Genomic DNA, 21,424 nt, shown 5'->3' on the forward strand with positions numbered 1-21,424 from the left:
GGATTGATTGAGCCCAGGAGTTTGAGACCAGCCTGAGTAACATAGTGAGACCTTATCTCTAAAAAAAACTTAAAAATTAGCCAAGTGTGCTGGTGTGTACCTGTAGTCCCAGCAACTTAGGAGAGTGAGGTGGGAGGATTGCTTGAGCCCAGGAGGTTGAAGCTGCAAAAAGCTGAAATTGCACCACCGCACCCAGCCTGGATGATAGAATGAGACCATGGCTCAAAAAAATACAAATAGAAATAGAAAAAGACAGCAGCAGAGTGAAAGTTAATGTTTCTCTGTGGGGAGGGACACTGCAGAGAATTTGCTCTGCAGCTCACTTTGCAGCTGGTTGTGTGCTACTTTCTGGCATTTATTTTCATTCTCCCTTTTCTGGTGGATGCATTTTTTCTTTTGCTCCTGTTCACACTGCCTTTTATTCTACGTTAGTGAGCCATAAGTGCTGCTGGGACAGGGCCAGATCAGTGTGGTTCTCCAGATGCTTCCCACTACCTGGCACAGCGCTTGGCATATACCAGTGGTGGGGTAGCGATTCGCTGACTGAGCATATGCCCCATATTGAACATTGTGCAGGGGTTCTGATAGTTCCTCTCTGCAGAGAATCCCTCCAGAGGAATGTAAGAAGGCAGATTCACCCAATCCCAGGCTGGAGAATTTTCACAAAGTGCGTATACCTGTGTAATTCAGATACCCACCCACCCCCTCAAGTTTTTGCCCTCTTCTTGAACTTTGTATAAATGGAGTCATTCAGTATGTTATACTCATGTGTCTGGCTCATTTGATCAATGTTATGTTTGCTAACCCCCAAAAAACTGCCCAAATCTTAGTGACTTTAAAAACAATAATATTTTCCTCCCAATTCTGTGAGTTGACTGGGCAGGTCCTCTGCTGGTTTCACCTGGACTTCCTCATGTGGCTGCATTCAGCTGGATGTCAGCTGGGCCAGAAGGTTCAGGGTGGTCTGGCAGTGCAGTGCCTCAGTTCTCCGCCACACGGCCTTGCTCCTCCAGTGAGTTGGAACTGGGCATCTCCTAGTTCCAAGAGGGTGAAGTTGGAACTGGGCATCTCCGAGTTCCAAGAGGGTGAAGTTGGAAGCTTCCAGTCCTCTTGAGGCTGAGGCTCCAGGATTCTCAGGGCCTCACTTCTGCCTTGTCCTACAGTTAACATCACAAGGCCAGCCCAGGCTCAAGAGGTAAGAAAAGTCGACCCTCCCCTGCATGGGAATAGTGGCAAAGGCACATGGCAAAAGGACACGCTTGCCAAGATGGCAGGAGTTTGTGGCTGTTAAAGTCTGCTTGGGAGACTCATCTCAAAACAAACCATTTGAAGATGACCTTTGTGTGCAAAACAAAATAGACTTTTACAGTTTCACATATACTTTTTTTTTCCAAAATCCAAGATTTTTTTTCCAATTGAAGCTAGAGCTTCAGTGATCAAAACTGACATTTGGCCCGGCGCAGTGGCTCACTCCTGTAATCCTAGCACTTTGGGAGGCTGAGGCAGATGGATCATGAGGTCAGGAGTTTAAGATCAGCCTGGCCAAAGATGGTGAAACCCTGTCTCTACTAAAAATACAAAAATTAGGCAGGCGTGGTGGCAGGTGCCTGTAATCCCTACTTGGGAGGCTGAGGCAGGAGAATCGCTTAAACCTGGGAGGCAGAGGTTGCAGTGAACTTAGATTGCACCGCTGCACTCCACTCTGGACAACAGAGCAAGACTCTGTCTCAAAAACAAAACAAAACAAAATAAATGGCATTTATGCCAATCTCAACAGCTGGGAAAAGCCAACTGGCTATTTCAGTCTTATACTGCCCTGGCCTTACCAGGCTGTAGCCTCAGTTCTTAATTTCAGACACATTATCATTATTTTTCTAATGATACAACAAAAAAGTAGTATTGTAAGGTCTAAATGAACGGATCTATGTAGTGTCCTGAGCAGAGCGCCTGGTGTGTATAGTACACATTCGGTTCATGGTTGTTTTTTTTGTTTCCTCCTGGTTCACCCAAGTGGATCAGGCTCTGGGAATCTTGTAAAGACTGACTTGGCTAGAATTCATCTATTTAAGAACTATTTATCAAGCACCTGTTAGATGCCCAGGTCTATTCTATACCCTTAGTCATTTTCCTGTCTACTCATTCTATCAGTTACTAAGAGAGGAGTATAGAAATCTCCAACCAAAGTGTGAATTTGCCTCTTTTCTCTTTCAATTCTGTCAGTTTTTGGTTCATCTGTTTTGGAATTCTCTTGCTTTAAGCATATATATGTGTAATTTTGTCATCCCTCGGTGTTGACCCTTTTATCACCATGAAATGTCCTTCATCCCTAATTAATAACATCTCCAGAATATTTTGTCTGTCTGATAGTAATAGAGCTGCTTCAACTCTCTCCTGCTTACTGTTTGCATGACATATTTTATTCTTTTACTTTCAACCTATTTGTCTTTTAATATAAAGTACTTCTCTTATAGACAGGATATAGCTGGTTTATGCTTTTTTAGTCCAGTCTGACAATCTGCCTCTTTTTTTTTTTTTTTTGAGATGGAGTTTCGCTCTCGTTACCCAGGCTGGAGTGCAATGGCGCGATCTCGGCTCACCGCAACCTCCGCCTCCTGAGTTCAGGCAATTCTCCTGCCTCAGCCTCCTGAGTAGCTGGGACTACAGGCACGCGCCACCATGCCCAGCTAATTTTTTGTATTTTTAGTAGAGACGGGGTTTCACCATGTTGACCAGGATGGTCCCAATCTCTGGACCTTGTGATCCACCCGCCTCCGTCTCCCAAAGTGCTGGGATTATAGGCGTGAACCACCGTGCCCGGCTGACAATCTACCTTTGATTGGAGTATTTATTTAGTGTGTTGACATTTTTGACAGTTTTATTGATATACCATATTTATTTATATACCATGAAATTCATCTGTTTTAAGTAAATGTATAATTCCGTGAATTTTAATAAATGTATAGAGTTGTGCTACCATCCCCACAATTCAATTTTAAAACATTTTCATCACCCCAAAAAGTTCCCTTGTGCACATTTGTAGTCAACCCTTGCCTGCATTCCCCACCCCTACAAACCCAGGTAACCACTAATCTGCTTCTGTCTCTAGATATTTGCCTTCTCTGGACGTTTTATATTGTATGCACATGGCTCGTCTTTTCATTTTCTGTTTTGTTTGTTTGAGACAAGGTCTCACTCTTGTGAGACCTTGCTGGAGTGCAGTGGTATCACGGCTCAGTGCAACCTCCACCTCCTGGGCTCAAGGGATCCTCTCGCCTCTCGCCTCCTTGAGTACCTGGAACTACAGGTGTGTGCTACCACTTCTTTTTTTTTTTTTTTTGGTAGGACAAGGTCCCACTATGTTGCCCAGGCTGGTCTTGAACTTCTGGGCTCAAGTGATCTTCCCACCTTGACTTCCCAAAGTGCTGCGATTACAGGCATGAGCCACCACACCAACCATCTATTCATTTTCTTAATAATGTCTTTTGATTTGTAAAAGCTTTTTCTTTTGATGAAGCCTTGTTTATCTTTTTAATTTTTTTGTTTATGGTCCGTGCTTTTGTTGTTGTATCTAAGAACTTTTTGCCCAACCCAGACTTTCTCAACCTTGGCACTATTGACATTTTGGGCCAGATAATTCTGTGTTGCGGGGGGCGCTGTGCTATGTGCTGCTGGGTGTTTAGTAGCAACCTTGCCTCTACCCATTAGATGCTAGTATTAATCCACCCCTCTTCCCGGTTGTCACAACCAAAAATGCTTCTAGACATTGCTAAATGTCCCCTAGGAGGCAAAATTACTCCTAGTTGGAAACCATTGGCCTAAGCCAACATTGCAAAGATTTTTCTCTTATGTTTCCCTATAAGGGCTTTATTACTTTAACTCCTATGTTTAGGTGTAGGACCATTTTTAGTTAATTTTTGTGTGATGTGAGATAAAGATCCAAATTCACCCTTTCACATATGAATATTCAGTTGCCCCAGGACCATTTGTTGAAAAGACCATTATTTGACCCATTGTATCACTTTGTCAAATTGCACCTTTGTAAAAAATAAATTGACCACAGATATAAGAATTTATTTCTGGACTCTCAGTTTTGTTCACTTGATTTATATGCCTAGCTCTATGCTAGTACCATATGATGTTACTTACTGTGGCTTTGTAGTAGGTTTCGAAACATGAGTCCTTCAACTTTGTACTTTCCAGCTCTAGAGTTCTCATTTGGTTCCTTTTTATAGTGTCAATTTCTCTGTTGAGATTTCTTGTTTTTCACAGATTCTTAGTATTTTTTTTTAACTTCTGAGCACATTTTCCTTTAGTTCTTTGAATATATTTATAAAGCTGATTTGAAGTCTTTTTCTACGAAGTCTAACATCTGGGTTAGTTTCTCTTGTCTATTTTTACGCCAAGGACAGGTCATACTTTTCTGTTTCTTTGCGTATGTAGTAATGCATTTGGTTGACAACCAGATGTTGTAGATAACGTGTTGTAGTGATTCTAGATAGTGTTTTGTTCTCCTGAGGGCTGTCGCTTTCATTCATTTGGTAAGCAGTTAACTTGCCTGCTCTTAAACTGAGAAATGTACCTCCCCTGTAGAATGCAGTCACTAGTGTCTCTCTTTAACATTTTCTCCAATCCTAAGAGTCTCCCCTGCATAATGTAACTGTTTTTTTTTTTTTTTGAGACGGAGTTTCACTCGTTACCCAGGCTGGAGTGCAATGGCGCGATCTCCGCTCACCGCAACCTCCGCCTAATGTAACTGTTAATTGGGATGGAAATTATTCTCAGACACCTCAAGCCCATAAGGTTTCCACCTTCTGCTGCTTGAGCTGTGTGTGGATTGAGGAATACATTTGCAAGCACAAAAAATTATCTGCAAGTTTCTGCACACTGTTGGTTTCCTCTGAGTTCCTTGGAGTTTTCTGCATGTACCTGTAATTGAGCAGTCAGTCAGAGATGTGTGGAGTTGGTAACATCTCTGAGCTTCTGTAGCTCTCTTGCTTCCAGCTGTCCCCCTTCAATTTCTAGCAGCTGTGCCTGCCACTTTCCCTCTACCATGTTCACACCTCCAGGCCCTGGGGTTTCACTGCCTAAAATCAATGGGAACACCTCCATGCACGAAGGCCACGAACACACAATTCTCGCCCTGTGCCCTAGCACTTCCCCGCCGAGCAAGTACTGCTCAGATTGTTGTCTGCCATTGGTCATTTTCCAGTGTCCTGGAGTGATTATTTTTAGTAAACGTGTCACATTTTGCACTCGATATCTATAGAGAAGAATTGCCTGACCTACCCATGTTCCTGCAGCCAGAAGTCATCAGGCTCTGGGGATATACCAGTAAAAGCAAAGTAGATGTCCTGTTCGGAGACCTTAAACAATAAGCAGGCCTTAAACAAATAAGCAAAGAGAGATATGAGTCAAGTGATGATGCGTGCTTGGAAGAGCCTGGGGCAGGGGGAAGAGCAAGTGGCAAGGCCCTGAGGCAGAAGCATACTGGGGGCCTTCCAGGAACAGGAAGAAGCCGGGAGGGAGCAGGAGATGAGGTCAGATTGCCTAGGGCCTTGGGAAGAACTTTGGCTTCTATCCTGAGGGAGGGAAGCTGTTAGAATTTATTAATGAGGAGGGACATTATCACTCCTCTTGCATTCTTAAGTTCTCAAAGTGCTGGTTTACCGATTTACAGTGAGAAATAAAACTGCCTGAGTGAAGTGAGTAAGTCATTGACTGGGTTGGGCTCTTCCTGGGACTTGAACTGAGCCCGAAGGCGCTGGGACCAGGTAGCCTTGTAGAGCCCATGAACATCCAGGTGGAGGTGGCATTTGGGCTTAGCCAGATGTCCCTCATCCTAGGATTAGGAGCCCTGTTCGGGTCCTGATTCTGCCATGTGCAAGACTTAGTTTCTCTAAATGGACTAAAACTAACTGCCACGAATCTGAGCAGTGCTCAGCCCAGCATCTCACCCTGTGCTGAGCACTAGTAAGGGATTTTAACCCAGATGTGGGCATAACAAACACCTGAGGCTCATGTCTCCTGGTGGTCCCAAGTACCCAAGCTGCTTCAACTGCTGAGTGAGCCGGGCCTCTTCCTCTCCCTCTCCCAGATGGTGTCTCCACACTGTGGCTCATCATTCTGGAAGCCACTTTCATCTCCCCTTCATTTCCTTTCTATTCCACATCCTGGCTTAAGCCTCATACCCCTCTCTGTACTAACTTCCCAGCCTTCAGTCCCTGCCCCTCCCAGCTTGTCCTGCATGTGGCCACCAGACCATCTTCTTAAAGCAGAGCTGGGACCACATGGTGACATGATCACTTAATTTTTAAACTAGGGAACATTTAAACTTTTCAGAAAGAACAGAAAATAATATGAAGACAGCTATGGCTGTATCCCTTCATCTCCCTCCCTTCTCTCTCTCCCCAGAATTAACCTCTATCCTGAAGTTGGGGTATAAATTTCACAGAGAATTCTGTGCTTTCATAATATATACTGTTACGGTTTTTAATTTTACATAAGTGGCTAGTATTATATGACTTGTTTACTGGCTTGCTTTTTTCATTCAACATTATGTGTTAGTATATTAGAGTTTTACTCATACCGAAACACACCACCCAGTTCACCCACTCAGCTGCTCTATGTGTTATTTCATAGTTAGAATAAGTCCCTGTGTGTTTCTCCTTCCTTTCCTGTGTTTTTCACAGTGCAGCAAAGAGCTTCCTCATCCTTGTGTCCTTGTACACCTGAGTACTTCTCTACAGATCACACCTAGATGTTGAATTGCTGATGCAGGGGATGAGGGTCTCATCTTTACTAAGTCCTGACAAATTGCTCCGCAAAAGGGCTGGCCTATTTGCACATTCACACCATGCCTTTTAAAACACATTCTTAGACCAGGCGCAGTGGCTCACACCTGTAATCCCAGCACTTTGGGAGGCAAAGTCAGGCAGATCACGAGGTCAAGGAATCAAGACTATCCTGGCCAACATGGTAAAACCCCGTCTCAACTAAAAATTTAAAAATTAGCTGGGTGTGGTGGCATGCGCCTGTAGTCCCAGCTACTCGGGAGGCTGAGGCAGGAGAATCACTTGAATCCAGGAGGCGGAGGTTACAGTGAGCCAAGATCAAGCCACTACACTCCAGCCTGGAAATGGAGTGAGACTCCGTCTCAAAAAAAAAAAAATTAAAAGACGTTCCTGCTCTCCATCACCTAGTACAATCTCAAGTGGCTGACGGTAGTATTCAAAGTGTCACTCATTAAGACCCTGTTTGCCTTTATATTTTTATTTGTATTATTGTGTTTTTTCACCTGTAAAAATAGGGATAAAAATGACAGAGAGGTGAGATCAGCGAGTTCATCTGTGGCCCCAACGGACAAAAAAATATGGTAATGTCCTTTCCTTCCTTTCTTCCCATATAGTGTCCACTCTCTGGTCCTTCTTCTGGGGCTTTACAGAATAAGCCTAATTCAGAAAAGGCAGTGGGAGAGGGTGGCGTTAAAGCCGAGGATGGGACCTGTTTTGATCCCTGGTAGGCGTCTTATTGGCAGGTGAGCTGGTGGCCACAGCTCACCGAGGTCTTGGACATTCCTGTCCTGTGTCATGTATGCATTTGCTCAGCAGACTCCTCCTGCCCTTATTCCAAGTCCAAGGCAACAGGCAACAGTTGGGGCTGAGTGTGGAAGCCTCTCTGTACCTGCCAGAGACCTGAGAAAATCACAGATGCATGGTTAATACTTGCTGAATGTCAAGTCAGTGACTGGCTGAATCTGAACACTAAGAATGGGTTCAGTAGCTAACTCCCTGTGTTTGAGTCCTGCTGGACAACTTACCAACGGTGTGTGGCTTTGGACAAGCTGGTGAACCTCTCCAAGCCTCAGTGTTTTCATCCATAAAGTAAAAAAATTAGTACCCTTTTCATCAGGTGCTTGCAAGGATCAAATGAAACAATCCATGTAAAATGCCAGGCAGACCCAATGCCTGTCAGCTGTTTTTAACACCATCCTCGTGGTCTGGAGGCAGAGGCAGACTGGCCTGATGCAAGCTGAAGTCTGCTGGAGTGGAGGCTCCTCATGTGTTGCCGGAGTTAGAGAGAGCCAAGGCCAGGGGGTGGCCCGGATGAAGCGGGGATGGAAAGCAGCTGGTGGAGAAGTAAAACACCCTCAGTTGGGAAAGGAGGGGTGGGAGGAGCCCAGAGCCAGGCTGGTCCCAGGCCACACTTTGGGTAGCAGCAGCTTGGGAGTTTTTCCTGAGGTTTTTTCTGTGAGAACTTTGAGATTCATCTAAACAGTATTTCAGAACATATACAGTATATTGAATAATAGTTTTTTCTTTATGACATTCCTGCTGACATATAAGAAAATCCCTTGACTGGGTCAGGGGCGTGTCCAGTTCTAGAGTGGTGGTTTCTGCTTAACTAGCCCATCCTCACCTGCTCAAGATTGGGGCGGGGATATGCCCTGCGTTGTTCCCTAAGTCTTTTGTTCTTCTTTGCCCCTTATCTCCTGAGCATACTCTTGGACCCTCTGTTTGGAAGGGGCCGTGATTTCAGTCACCTCTTCCTCTTCCCCTTATGAAGCACAGTGTCTGTGGTGCTGCTGTGACACTGGGTTCCTCTCCCTGTCATCTCATGGAAGCTTTCTGCTGTCTTTCACTGTCCCGCGGAGCCTCCAGGTCTTCTCATATTCAGTGTATGAAATATTTCAGTAAGCCCTGCTTTTCCTAGGGCAGCTTCGCCATCATCTCCACGTTCCTTGCTATTTTTGCTAGAGTACAGAGAAAGTTTAAGTACATACATTAAGCAGCAAAGGCAAGAGACTGGGAGAATTAGGGAAGTAAGGGTGTTTGGATTCTCTGGTGTCTATCATACGGCAATTTAATGAACTGGTCTGGTTGTGAAACCAGCTGTCATACCCTGGGCTGCCTTTCTGTGAATAGGGAAATAAATGTAGAGGGAGACTTTTCTGCATCGTGCTGAGCCCTCAAGGATCCTGGACCCACTTCCATCTGCAGTCCTGGGCACACGCTCAGGAGGAAAGCTGCACACGTGGACAGGGCCCATTCCACTGGGGCAGTCTGTGCATCACGCCGCCCGGACTGGTCACCTCAGTCCACCCTCGCTCTCCCATGTGGAATGTTTTTCCCTTATTTTCACAAAGAGTGAGATTTACAATTCAGTGTTCTGAGAAGGTGTCTCAAATTTAAACTGCTTATAGAAATCTTATAATCATTTCAGGGGGAAAACACACTGGATACTTTCACTTGTCGTATGTAAAACCACTTGAACACATTCTGCTCTGCATTCTATCTCTAAGAATCGAGTTTTCAAATGCATTTAGTGGTCACCCTTAGTTTTGTGTTCAGGCCAATTGCTTAGAATCTGGTTTGTCTGGAGTATTATGTATCGAAAGCCTCTAGTTAAGAATCTTGTAGTGTCATGAGGTCACCAAGCTGCCATGGGGAAGCTTCGCATTAGGACATCTAAATTCATCTCAGTTCAAGTGCCTTTTTAATGAGGCATTCTTAATTTCTTGAAGTAATCAGTTATCACTGAGCTCTAACGCTAGTAATCTGATGCATTCTGCTGTAGTACATAAAGACCAGTAATTTTAGTAAAATTCCTCCAACAATGGTATTTAAGACCCACCCTAATGAGGCATTTATTCTTGAAGTATTTCTTTATCCATCACTCCTTTACTTCATAGATTTTTAAATATGTCATTTTGTTTGGAATTCACGAGCAGTTCAGACAAGTTAGCACAGTGGCTGGTGCCTTGTCGCCCAGAGCACCCAGTACAGGAGCCTTGGCGCCAGGCTCAACTGCTTGCGTGGAGAGACCCTAGCACAGGTCTTCCCCCGAGCGAGGCGCGGTGGCTCACACCTATAACCCCAGCACCTTAGGAGGCTAAGGTGGGAGGATCGCTTGTGGCCAGGAGTTAGAGGTTATAGTGAGCTGTGATTGTACCACTGCACTCCAGCGTGAGCTACAGAGTGAGAACTGTCTCTTTAAAAAAAAAAAAATGGGGGGAGAATTGATGACAGCAGTGCCTTCTCTACCAGCTGGAAGGCCTGAGCTGGCATTCTCAGAGGGTGCCTCTTGGCCTCACCTCTGGGTTTGCCTATTTCAAAGAGTCCAGATCCGTCCTCAGAGTTGTTTTCATCTGCCTGGCACTGACAGAGAAAGGGTAGCAAGCTCCTGCTACCACGAAGCATCATTTCCGGGAGGCTCTCTGCTTACATTTCCCAGTACTGGGAGTGGACTCCTCTGCCTGCAGGTGTTGCTGGGGACAGCTGAATGAAGCTCTGGCTTCTCTGTTAAGCTGCACTTCCACCTCGACTAGTGCAGCTCGCTTTACTTCCACTGTCTCCACTCCTGAGCCCTAAGGATGCCTCTGTTTCCTTTTCACCAATCTCAGTGTTTCTCAGAGACCATGGCAGTAACTTGTTTATATCCACACAGTATCGTGGCATTCCAAAATCAGAGAATTTAAGAAATTTCTTCCATCAGTAAGTCATGATTTTAAACGAGGCAGCCAGGTGATCCCGTTGACTAGCTAGAGAAAAGGAGGCACTGACAAGAATCATGTCTTTCTGAATTAGAACCTTGGTACACAACTTTTTAAACCAAGAACCATCGATTTGGTAATGATTTTCACCTAAATTTTCTTACTTCTATGGATTTTACATTAAAATATTAATAGCGTTTGCCTGCATGTTGCACTAGAGAAACTGAGGCAGTGGAAGCAAACTGTCTCTGTTGTGAGCAGGTCAGCTTTGGGCCCTGTTTCTGCCCCAGGCCCCCTGCTCACACTAAGCTGCAATTCAAGTTAACTTTTATTAATGGGTAGCAAATATTAGGATCAAATGCAGAAACTGTCCTCTTTCTGGAAGTTAGGGCGGGCCTATCAATTCTCAACAAATTTAATTATAAAGTACTTTTTTTTTTTTTTTGGCGATGGAGTCTCTGTCACGCAGGCTGGAGTGCAGTGGCACGATATCAGCTCACTGCAACCTTTGCCTCCCGGGTTCAAGCGATTCTCCTGCCTCAGCCTCCCAAGTAGCTGGGACTACAGGCACCCACCACCACGCCCAGCTAATTTTTTTATTTTTAGTGGAGATGGGGTTTCACCATATTGATCAGGCTGGTTTCGAACTCCTGACTTCATGATCTGCCTGCCTTGGCCTCCCAAAGTGCTGGGATTATAGGTGTGAGCCATTGCACCTGGCCTATAAACTACTTTTAATTTTAAAACAACTTTGTTATAATTTAAAAGAAAAAAAAAAACAGGCTGGGTGCAGTATTTTTGGTAGAGATGAGGTTTTTCCATGTTGCCCAGGCTGGTCTCAAACACCTGAGCTCAAGTGATCCACCTGTCTCAGACTCAGAAGTGCTGGGATTACAGGAATGAGCCACTGCATCTGGCTCGTTTTGTTATATTTTAATTAAACAATTTTTTTTTTTTTTTTGAGATGGGTTTCACTATGTTGCTCAGGTCGGACTTGAACTCCGGGCTCAAGCAATCTTCTGCCTCAGCCCCCAAACAGCTAGGATTATAGGCGCAAGTCACTGTGCCTGGCTTCATTTTGTTTTGTTTTCTTAAATTTTTAAAAAATCTTTATTTATTTATTTATTAGCCAGGTATACTGGTACAGACCTGCGGTCCCAGTTACTTGAGAGGCTGAGGTAGGAAGATCACTGGAGCCCGGGAAGTTAAGGCTGCAGTGAGCACATGATTGCGCCACTGCACTCCAGCCTAGGTGACAGAGCAAGAGACCCTGTCTCAAAAAATAAAAATAATAAATAAAACAAAATAGTAAATAAATAAAATGGAGTAAATATTTAAGTGGATCTCTTACTCACTTTAACTTGTGATTGAGATGTATTGTTTGCTAGTTTGTGTATATATAATTTGATTTGCAAGTAAATGGGTCTTATATATGTACTTGTCCAGGATAAAGAAATACTTTTGTGGCCAAGCATGGTGGCTCATGCCTGTAATCCCAGAACTTTGGGAAGCCAAGGCGGAGTCAGGAGTTCAAGACCAGCCTGGCCAATATGGTGAAACCCTGTCTCTACTAAAAATACAAAAATTAGCCAGGCATGCTGATGGCACCTGTAGTCCTAGCAACTTGGGAGGCTGAGGCAGGAGAATCGCTTGAACCTGGAAGGCAGAGGTTGACGTGAGCCGAGATCGCACATTGGACTCCAGCCTGGGTGACAGAGCAAGACTCCGTCTCAAAAAAAAAAAAAAAGAAGACAAACTTTCGCTAGCATTGACTGAGGTTAGCCATGGACTGTGTGGTTCTCATTGAAATGGAATGTGGACATTTGTTTTGTTTCTTAATGTTTCGTATTCCCTCCTGGCAGGGAAGTGGTGTCTCACCAATACCTTGGTGAAACTGTGATTCCAATGCCCATTTCCAGCTAGGGCCTCTGAGACTCTGTCCCCTGGAGAAGAGATGAAACACTACTCCATGCCCAGAGCTCCCTGCCACTCACTCAGACCACAGAGCTGCTGCTTTGGTTCACAAGGAATACTCACTTTCCTAAAATTCATCATAAAATATACACACACCCTTTGATCACTGAGATGTTGCTATTTTGGTAAAGTACGCTCTAAGCCAGGCAACAACATAAATCTTACATAACTGTCCCAGAGCTGACCTGCGGCAGGGCCTCACATGTAGGATTACCTTTAAGGAAATTTCAGGACAGCAATTCTGCTAGCACTTGGCAGAGCTGCCAACTCAGGTGCAGCAGTAGAAGGTGGCTGCCCTCACCACAGGGCACGAGTCCCAACTAAAGCTTAGATCGCAGTGGTAACTGTGAGCCTGGGCCCCCGGTGGTGCAAGAGTGATTTCTCCATTTGTGATTAGACAAGAGAAGGGAAGAGAGAGGGATGAGACCCTGGAGTTCAGATACCACCAGAGCCCCCACTCCCATCATTCCCTGGGTCCTGTTGAGCTCAGTCCCAGCCAGGCAGCAGGGACCCAGGCTGTTCAGCCTGTACCTCCTCAGAAACAGGTTTCTCCTGCGGAGCCCCAAGGGGCCAAGTCAGAAAGATCTGGGCAGAAAAGCGCTGCTCCAGGCTTAAAGTTCAAACTCCTAGACTCAGTTGGGCTGCTGCTGTGGACTTGTCACTTCTCTGGGTCTGTTTCCACACCAGGAAAGCAGGCATAACAAAACAAATCCACACCAAGGCAATGCCCCCAAATGCAAGCTAGCCGGAGTAGTATCTCCTTGCAGCCCCTTCCCTGAGTAAGAAGGTGCTGATTGTTGGAAAAGGCTCTGGATTGATCCAGAACCTGCCTCTTACTCTGCTGGTTCAGGCCTGCCTTTGGGGGCAGCCTAGAATAAGCCAAATCCCCTTTTCTTAGGACAGCCCATCCCAAGGTGACACCATCTAGTGATGGCAGGTGGCACTGACTGTGTGCTAAAGAGACACTGTAGAGGTGGGCAGAGTCCCCCAGCACAGCACTACCCAGGGGCCACCCTAGGACAGGCAGCATCACATTTCAGGGCCTAGTTCCCAGCCACACCCCCACCCCCAGGCCCGGGAGGTTGAGCCTTCATAGCCCTTGGAAACTGACTCCGGCAAATCAAACTCACCAAAGACCAGAACATCCTAAATGACTAGAAATTAGTTGGAAATGAAGATAGGGTACTCATGTTTGCAGAATAGAGCTTTGTCTTCCTGTTGGCAAGTTTCAAGGAGCCAATTATAGTCATTAGATTGTTGGGTGGGCCAGGAGTCAAGGGAAGGACTGGTTAGATGATGTTAGGGAACATTGTCACCAGGAGATGATGGTCTGCCCTCCCCCTGCACCCCAGACCACACCAGCACTTGGCTGCCACCTTCCTCCAGGGCCCCTCCTTTCCCTTTTCCCCACCATAGCCATCAGCTTCCTTCTTTCTGGGTTAATATTTGTATTGCTCTTTATAATTTAACCTGCAAAGGACAGTCTAAGGTCAGCAGGAAGCTTTGGCAGGGACTAGGAAGGAGCAGGGCATCCTCCCCTTTATTTACCTTTGTGTAAATGTGTGTGCTGCTCACTTGACATTTCATTATACATAGCCTTGTGATGTCTCGCATAGGCTCATTGTATTTTTAAACTCCTCTGTTTTTAATTCAAGATCAGAATGTTTCCATCACTCAAGGATCCCTCATAGAGGGATCCCTTTTACAGCCTTTTAACCCCTGGCAACCACTAATTTGTTCTCCATTTCTATAATTTTGTCATTTCCAGAATGTTATATAAATGGAATGATATAGTATGCGTTCATTGAGGATTGGCTTTTTTCACCAACATCACTCTCTGGAGATTCATCCAGGTTATATACACCCGTAGTTCTTTTTCTTTCTGAGTAGTATTCTGTGGTGTGTATTACCACAATTTGTTTACCTGTTCTCTGGTTGAAGGATATCTACTGTTTCCAGTTTGGGGCTACTATTGAATGAAACTGCCATGAAACATTCATATACAGAGTTTTGAATGCCAACAAGTTTTTATTTCTCTGGGATAAATTCCCGGGAGTGTAATTGCTGGTTCTATATTGTTGCATGTTCAGATCTTTAGGAAATTGCCAAAATGTTTTTCAGAGGGTCTGTATTATTTTACATTTCCACCAGCAATGTATGAGTGATCGAGTTTCTCTGCATTCTCGCCAGCAATTGGTATTGCCACTGTTTTTCATTTTTCTCCTTTTTTTTTTTTTTTTGAGAAAAGGTCTCTTGTCATCCTAGCTGGAATGCAGTGGCGCATTCTCAGCTCACTGCAACCTCTGCCTCCTGGGCTGGGATCTCACGCCTCAGCCTCTAAAGTAGCTGGGATTACAGGTGTGTGCCGCCAATTTCCCCAGTGGCTAATGATATTTAACTTCTTTTCATGTGCTTATTGCCATCCGTATATCCTCTTTGGTGAAAGGTCTCTTCGTGTCTTTTGCCCATTTTCTAATTAGATTGAGTATTTTGAATGTTGAGTTTTGAGAGTTCTTTATATATTTTAGATATACTAGTCTTCTGTTGGATATGTGGTTTCCAAATACTCTCCCTGTTTGTAGCTTTCCTTTTCATCTTAATAGGGTCTTTGCACTGAGCAAGTTTTTTAATTTTTTGGTAAAATTCAGTTTATCAATTTTCTCCTTGTATGGGTTGTTCTAAAAATGTGTTAGTTTTACACTTAAGTCCATGATCCATTTTGAGTTGATTTTTAAATGAGATGTGAGAATTAGATTGAGGTTCAGTTTTTTTCCTATGAATGTTCAATTTTTCCAGCACGGTTCGTTGAAAGAGCTATCTTTTCTCATTGAATTTCTTCTGTACACCTTTGTCTAAAATCCACAAAACATTTTTGTATAGGTCCGTTTTGGAGTTCTCTGTTCCACTCCCGTGATCTATGTGTCTGCCTCTCTGCCAGTAGTATATAATCTAGATTACTGTAGCTTGAAATCATGTAGATGGATTCTTCCCATATTCTTCTTCTTTTTCAAAATTGTCTTAGTGTGTTCAATTTTCTTTGTCCTTTCCATGTAGATTTTAGAATAATCTTACCTATGACTACAAAAAAATCTTGCTGGGATTTTGATAGACACTTCATTACACCTGTATGTCAATATGGGGAGAACTATGTTGAGTCTTCTGATTCATGAACAAGGTGTGCTTCTGTATTTATCTGGATCTTTTCTTTTTCCTTTTCTTCTGGACAGAGTTTTGCTCTTTTTGCCCAGGTTAGAGTGCAGTGGTGTGATCTTGGCTCACTTCAACCTCTGCCTCCCAGGTTCAAGTGATCCTCCGGCCTTAGCCTCCTAAGTAGCTGGGACTACAGGTGCCCACCACCACAACTGGCTAATTTTGTATTTTTAGTAAAGACGGGTTTTCACCATGTTGGACATGTATTTTTATTTCTGGATAAATGCCCGGGAGTGTAATTGCTGGTTCTATAGTGTTGCATGTTCAGCTCTTTAGGAAATTGCCAAAATGTTTTTCAAAGGGCCTGTATTATTTTACATTTCCACCAGCAATATATGAGTGATTGAGTTTCTCTGCATTCTTGCCAGCAATTGCTATTGCCACTGTTTTTTATTTTTGCCTTTATTTATTTATTTATTTATTTATTTTGAGGCAAGGTCTCTTTAGCCTGGGCAAAAAGAGCAAAACTGTATTTTTGGTAGAGATGGAGTTTTGCCATGTTGCCCAGGCCATGCCAACTCTTCCCCTGATCTTGAACTCCTGACTCAGGTGATCTGCCCCAACTCAGCCTCCCAAAGTGCTGGGATTACAGGCATGAGCCACCACGCCCAACAGATTTCTTTCGTTAGAGTTTTATAGTTTTCAACATACAAATGTACATGTTTTGTTAGATTTATGCTCATTTCTTGTTTTGAGCAATTGTAAATGTTTTTTTTTTTTTTTTTTTTTGAGACAGAGTTTCACTGTTGTTACCCACACTGGAGTGCAATGGCACGATCTCAGCTCACCGCAACCTCCGCCTCCTGGGTTCAAGCAATTCTCCTGCCTCAGCCTCCCGAGTAGCTGGGATTACAGGCGCGCACCACCATGCCCAGCTAATTTTTATATTTTTAGTAGAGACGGGGTTTCACCTTATTGACCAGGATGGTCTCGATCTCTTGACCTCGTGATCCACCCGCCTTGGCCTCCCAAAGTGCTGGGATTATAGGCGTGAGCCACCGTGCCCGGCTGGTATTATATTTTTAATTGCAATGTTTGTATGTTCCTTGCTGGTATAAATGGATCGATTTTATGTATTTTTCTTCTCTCCTGTGAGCTTTTTGAATTCTTTACTTCTAGGAGGATTTTTCTATGTGTATGTGGTTTTTCGTAGATTCCTTATTTCTACACAGACAGTCATATTATATGCAAATGGGATAGTTTTTCTTCCTTTTATGATCTGTATGGCTTTTATTTCCCTTTTTTTTTTTGCCTTGTTGGGACTCCTTGCAGGGACTCCTAATTACCGCCAGATATGAGTAGAATTCCAGGTTCCGCGCTTGGCGTGGTTGACACCAGATGATGGGGGTTCCTGGGTCCCCCACTAGGCATCCACTAATGCCTCCCTGCCTAGAAGTAACAAGAGTGTCACGTCATTCATTGCACCCTGCATGACTCATTCTGACACCACCTCAAGAAGGGCATGAGGGGCATCTGTTCACTGCCAAGTATGGGTACAAGTCCAAGCTCCCACCTGGTCTCCACTTACATTGTGGGGTGGGGACCTCCTTACCGCCCAGCAAGGATGAAACTGCTGCCTACTTGGCCTTCTCTGGTATCACTGGCAAGGGTGTTGGGGTGCACAGCCCAGCCTGGTGAGGGTACAGCTGCGGCTCCCGAGGCCCTTGTTGGTGCAGCTGGGAGTGGAGCTACAGTGCTCTCTCTGGTGTTTATTTCCTACAATTTTCCTGTCATGCCAATCCTTCCCTGTCCTGGTCCTTTGGCTAAAAAGCAGGCTTTGGGGGACTTTTTTTTTTGTCTTTACCATTGACACTTCTGGGTTGTTGATTTCTTGGGCTCCAAATGTGGCATATATGAAGCAAAAAGAAAACCCAGGCAGCCTGGGTAACATGGCAAAACCTCGTCTGTACAAAAAAATACAAAAATTAGCCGGGTGTGGTGGCATACACCTCTAGTTCCAGCTACTTGGAAGGCTGAGAGGGGAGGATCGCTTGAGCCCAGGAGATCAAGGGCACAGTGACCTGTGATCATGCCTCTGCACTGCAGCCTGGGTAACAAGAGTAAAACTCCTTCTCAAAAAAAAAAAAAAGTGACAGACTGGCTGTTCCTATGGTGCCTTGACCTCACAGGGAGAGAAGTTCTGAGAACTGTGATTAGGAGAGACTTTAAAGAGTCCTCTAGAACAACCTCCACACACCTAAGTGATGGAGGCTTCCTAGGTGCCCAGCTTCCGGAAGAGGCTGGTTGGCCTTGTGCCTTTTGTCTTCATGGAGAGGTTGGGAGCAGAGGCAGACTGCCCCTGAGCCCCCTTAGAATCTAAGCCTGCTAGTTGCTGTAGTTGGCAGAGGCCTTCTTGTTTCATGACAGCTACACATTCTGGGGAGCCACTCCTTGGGAGCTTATGGCAGGGTGTCCAGGCATTCACCCCATGTCTCCTGAAACAGGAGGACCATGACATCATGGAAGCTGATCTGGACAAAGACGAACTGATCCAGCCCCAGCTTGGAGAACTCTCAGGAGAGAAGCTTCTGACTACGGAGTACCTGGGGGTAAGTGCCACACGAAGGGTGGGATCCTGAAACAGAAAGGCCAGATGGACGGTGATGGGTTTCGTGTTTTCAGTGACACAGAGGGCTTAGTTTGGTTTGTTACCATACTCTGTTGATGAGAAGGTCCATGTTAGCCAGTCTGCTCTCAGTGGCCCTGAAGTGCACTGTGGCCCTAGCTACCTATCACAAGTAGGCAGGTATACAGAAGGGAGATTGGGGAAAGATAGAGCTAGAAGGCACATGCCAGAGGCCTTTGGAACATCAGAAGATGTACCTCATCTCCGTAGTCATCGCCTACCATCCCACTTTTTCACTTCTGCATGCCTTATGTATCGGAAGGGAATACTGTGGTAGACTTGCAAGTCATTGGCCCGAAGGTGTTGGCTGTAGCCATCAGAGCCCATGAGGTCACCCACTGAAGCACAGTGTCAGTCAGCAAGGAGGGGCATTCCAGCAGTTAGGAATGGGAGAAAGGAGGGGCCCCCAAGAAGGCCAGTAAGTGAGTAGTCACAGGCTCCTAAGAACTGAAGAAGGTCATGGAAACAGAAGGGAGGGTCTTTCAGGATGGAGCCAGTGATCAGTCCAAGCATCCAAGAGGCCTGTGGTGTCATCACCTGGGATGGGGCCTTAAGCTGACCTCTGAGAGCTCCCGTTCGCTCAGATGCTCAGCCAGCTCCAGAACCTCTGACTTATGACCCACCAGCTAAATAGGGCAGGGTGTCAGTCAGGAAAGAGTCACTCCTCAGGAGAGGATAGCAGTGCCAGAGCCCACAGGTGTCTGAGAGAGCAGGTGGGGCGGCCAGGTGGCACAGGTGGGATGCTGGAGAGTAAGGGTTTGGAAGGGAGGAACAACTGCCAGAAACCAGGGCCAACTCAGACTGAACCCTGTGTGGGACTGCTGAGACTTAGGGTAGAAGAGTCACTAAAAGAGGCTCCAAGGCCGGACATGGTGTCTCATGCCTGTAATCCCAGCACTTTGGGAGGCCAAGACAGGTGGATCACCTGAGGTCAGGAGTTTGAGACCAGCCTGGTCAACATGATGAAACCCCGTCTCTACTAAAAATACAAAAATTGTCTGGGCATGGTGGCATGTGCCTGTAATCCCAGCTACTCAGGAGGCTGAGGCAGGAGAATCACTTGAACCCAGGAGGTGGAGATTGCAATGGCCCAAGATCGTGCCACGGCACTCCAAAAAAAAAAAAAAAAAAAAAGAAGCTTCTAGAACTTTGAAGCTGGCAGTTGCCTCAGTCAGTTGCTTGAACCCCAAAGTCTTCTCACAGCCAGCAGGTTGGTGTTGGAGAAGAAGGGTGGAGCCAGTGTCTCAACAATTGACTGGTACAACTAGAGCCTTGGGAAGGAGAAGGACAGTGCATGCATGTGGCCTGAGCCTTCATGGGAGCAGCTGGAAGCAGAAAGTGCCCTCCAGGTCCCATGGCCACCCCCAATCCAGACCCTCCGTAACTCCCCAGGACACTGGGCCCCTGGTCACCTGGCCCTCGTCCCTTCCTCATCATCTGTGGAACTTCAGCGGCTCCAGGCTGGAGTGCAGTACATGTTGGTGAGACTTCAGGTTGCAGACAGCCACAGTCGAGATCATGTGGCTTTGTAGGTCACGGCAAGTGTTTTGGATTTTACTCTACAAGGGCTAGGATGCCACTGGAGGTGAGAGCAAGGAAGTGACTCGGTTTGACTCATATTCTAACACACCCACTTATATTTTCACCCTGCTGCATTGTGAAGAAGGCAGGGAGGTGACTGATGGAGGCGGGGGGGAGGGTTGGGGGTGGCAGGGAACCACCACGGCCTCCATCAGGAGGGGCTGCTGGGTAGTACCTGCCATTCCTTAGAACATCTCAAGGATCAAAGGAGTCTAATTGACCTGGAACTGTTTACATTGGGTCAAATGGGGAGGTGCTCAGGGAAGGTCAGAAGTGCAGCAGTCAAGGTTCCAAGTTGTTGATGGAAGTCTAAGCCATGACTAGGCTTTTGTTTCCCTCTGGAAGAATGCTAGCTTTGTCAAAGAGACTGCGCCATGTGATAGGATAGAAGCTTCTACAAGACACTCCTGCTTCATGGGCCAGCAATGAGGAAAACAGAGGAGGCAGATTGGTGGGGCTTCCTCAGATGACACGTGGTGATACCTGTTGAGACCACAGTGCATGTACCCCTGACCACACTGTCGCACAGACAGACATGCAGGCACGTAAACGTGAGCAAGCGTTTCCATCTGTAGCCAGGCCAGACAGAAGCCTGAACATGGCCCTTGGTTAATAACTTATAGTGAAATGCCGTGGGTGGGATCTTCTGTTGATACGGTAAACATCTTCGGCAACAACAAAAAAGCAGGATGCAGAATGTCATGGGGCTGCTAGTTTAATCATACGGATTGGTGAGGCGCAAAGGGACAGAGCTTTTGAATCAGGAACCCCATGGTACCATTTTACTGTAATATGTAGTTCTAAACCTCCTAAATGTTCATGGATGATCCTTTTACTAGAAGGAGACTATATGGGTGGAGATGTAAGTAGTGAGAAACACAGAAAGAACCTGCTGTATAAATGGGAAGACCGAGTACAATTTGGTATTTTCCATGGCTGCAGTAGCAAAGCACCACTAACTGCAGACTTCAAACAGCAGAAATTGGCCGGGTGTGGTGATTCATGCCTGTAATCTCAGCACTTTGGGAGGGCGAGGCAGGTGGATCACTTGAGGTCAGGAGTTCAAGACTAGCCTTACCAACATGGAGAAACCCTGTCTCTACTAAAAATACAAAATTAGCTGGGCATGGTGGCATATGCCTATAATCCCGGTTACTTGGGAGGCTGAGGCAGGAGAATCGCTTGAACCTGAGAGGCAGGGGTTTTGGTGAGCTGAGATCATGCCATTGTAGTCCAGCCTGGGCAACAAGAGCAAAACTCCATCTCACACAAAAAAAAAACAGCAGAAATTTATTCTTTCTTAATTTTGGAAGGCAAAAGTTCAAAATCAAATCAATGTATTATTAGGGCTGAGCTCGCCTGAAGAACTCTATGGGAGGAGCTGCTTGCCACAGGCCATCCATCCATCCTTGGCTGTGGCTACAGCCTGCCAGTCCCTGCCCTGGCTTCACATGGCCTTCCCCTCTTCTGTCTTTTCTAAGGACACTTGTCCCCTGGGTGACCCAGGGTGAGTTCTTCATCTTAAGGGTCTTTGTTATATCTAC

The 21,424-nt window shown here is 45.5% G+C and overlaps 1 protein-coding gene across 5 annotated transcripts in view; it reads left to right on the plus strand.

Annotated features, from left to right (window-relative positions):
• Window positions 1-21,424, plus strand: part of ARMC9 (armadillo repeat containing 9) — a 171,473-nt gene that overhangs the window by 112,614 nt on the left and 37,435 nt on the right. For all 5 annotated transcript variants that reach the window (XM_035306028.3, XM_035306032.3, XM_035306031.3 and 2 more), the window contains exon 20: window positions 18,118-18,222. In XM_035306028.3, coding sequence (XP_035161919.1) covers window positions 18,118-18,222 — 105 coding nt within the window. The remainder of the gene's footprint in view (window positions 1-18,117; window positions 18,223-21,424) is intronic.

Source organism: Callithrix jacchus, chromosome 6 (genome assembly GCF_049354715.1).
Source record: "Callithrix jacchus isolate 240 chromosome 6, calJac240_pri, whole genome shotgun sequence".
NCBI classification, from domain to species: Eukaryota; Metazoa; Chordata; class Mammalia; order Primates; family Cebidae; genus Callithrix; species Callithrix jacchus.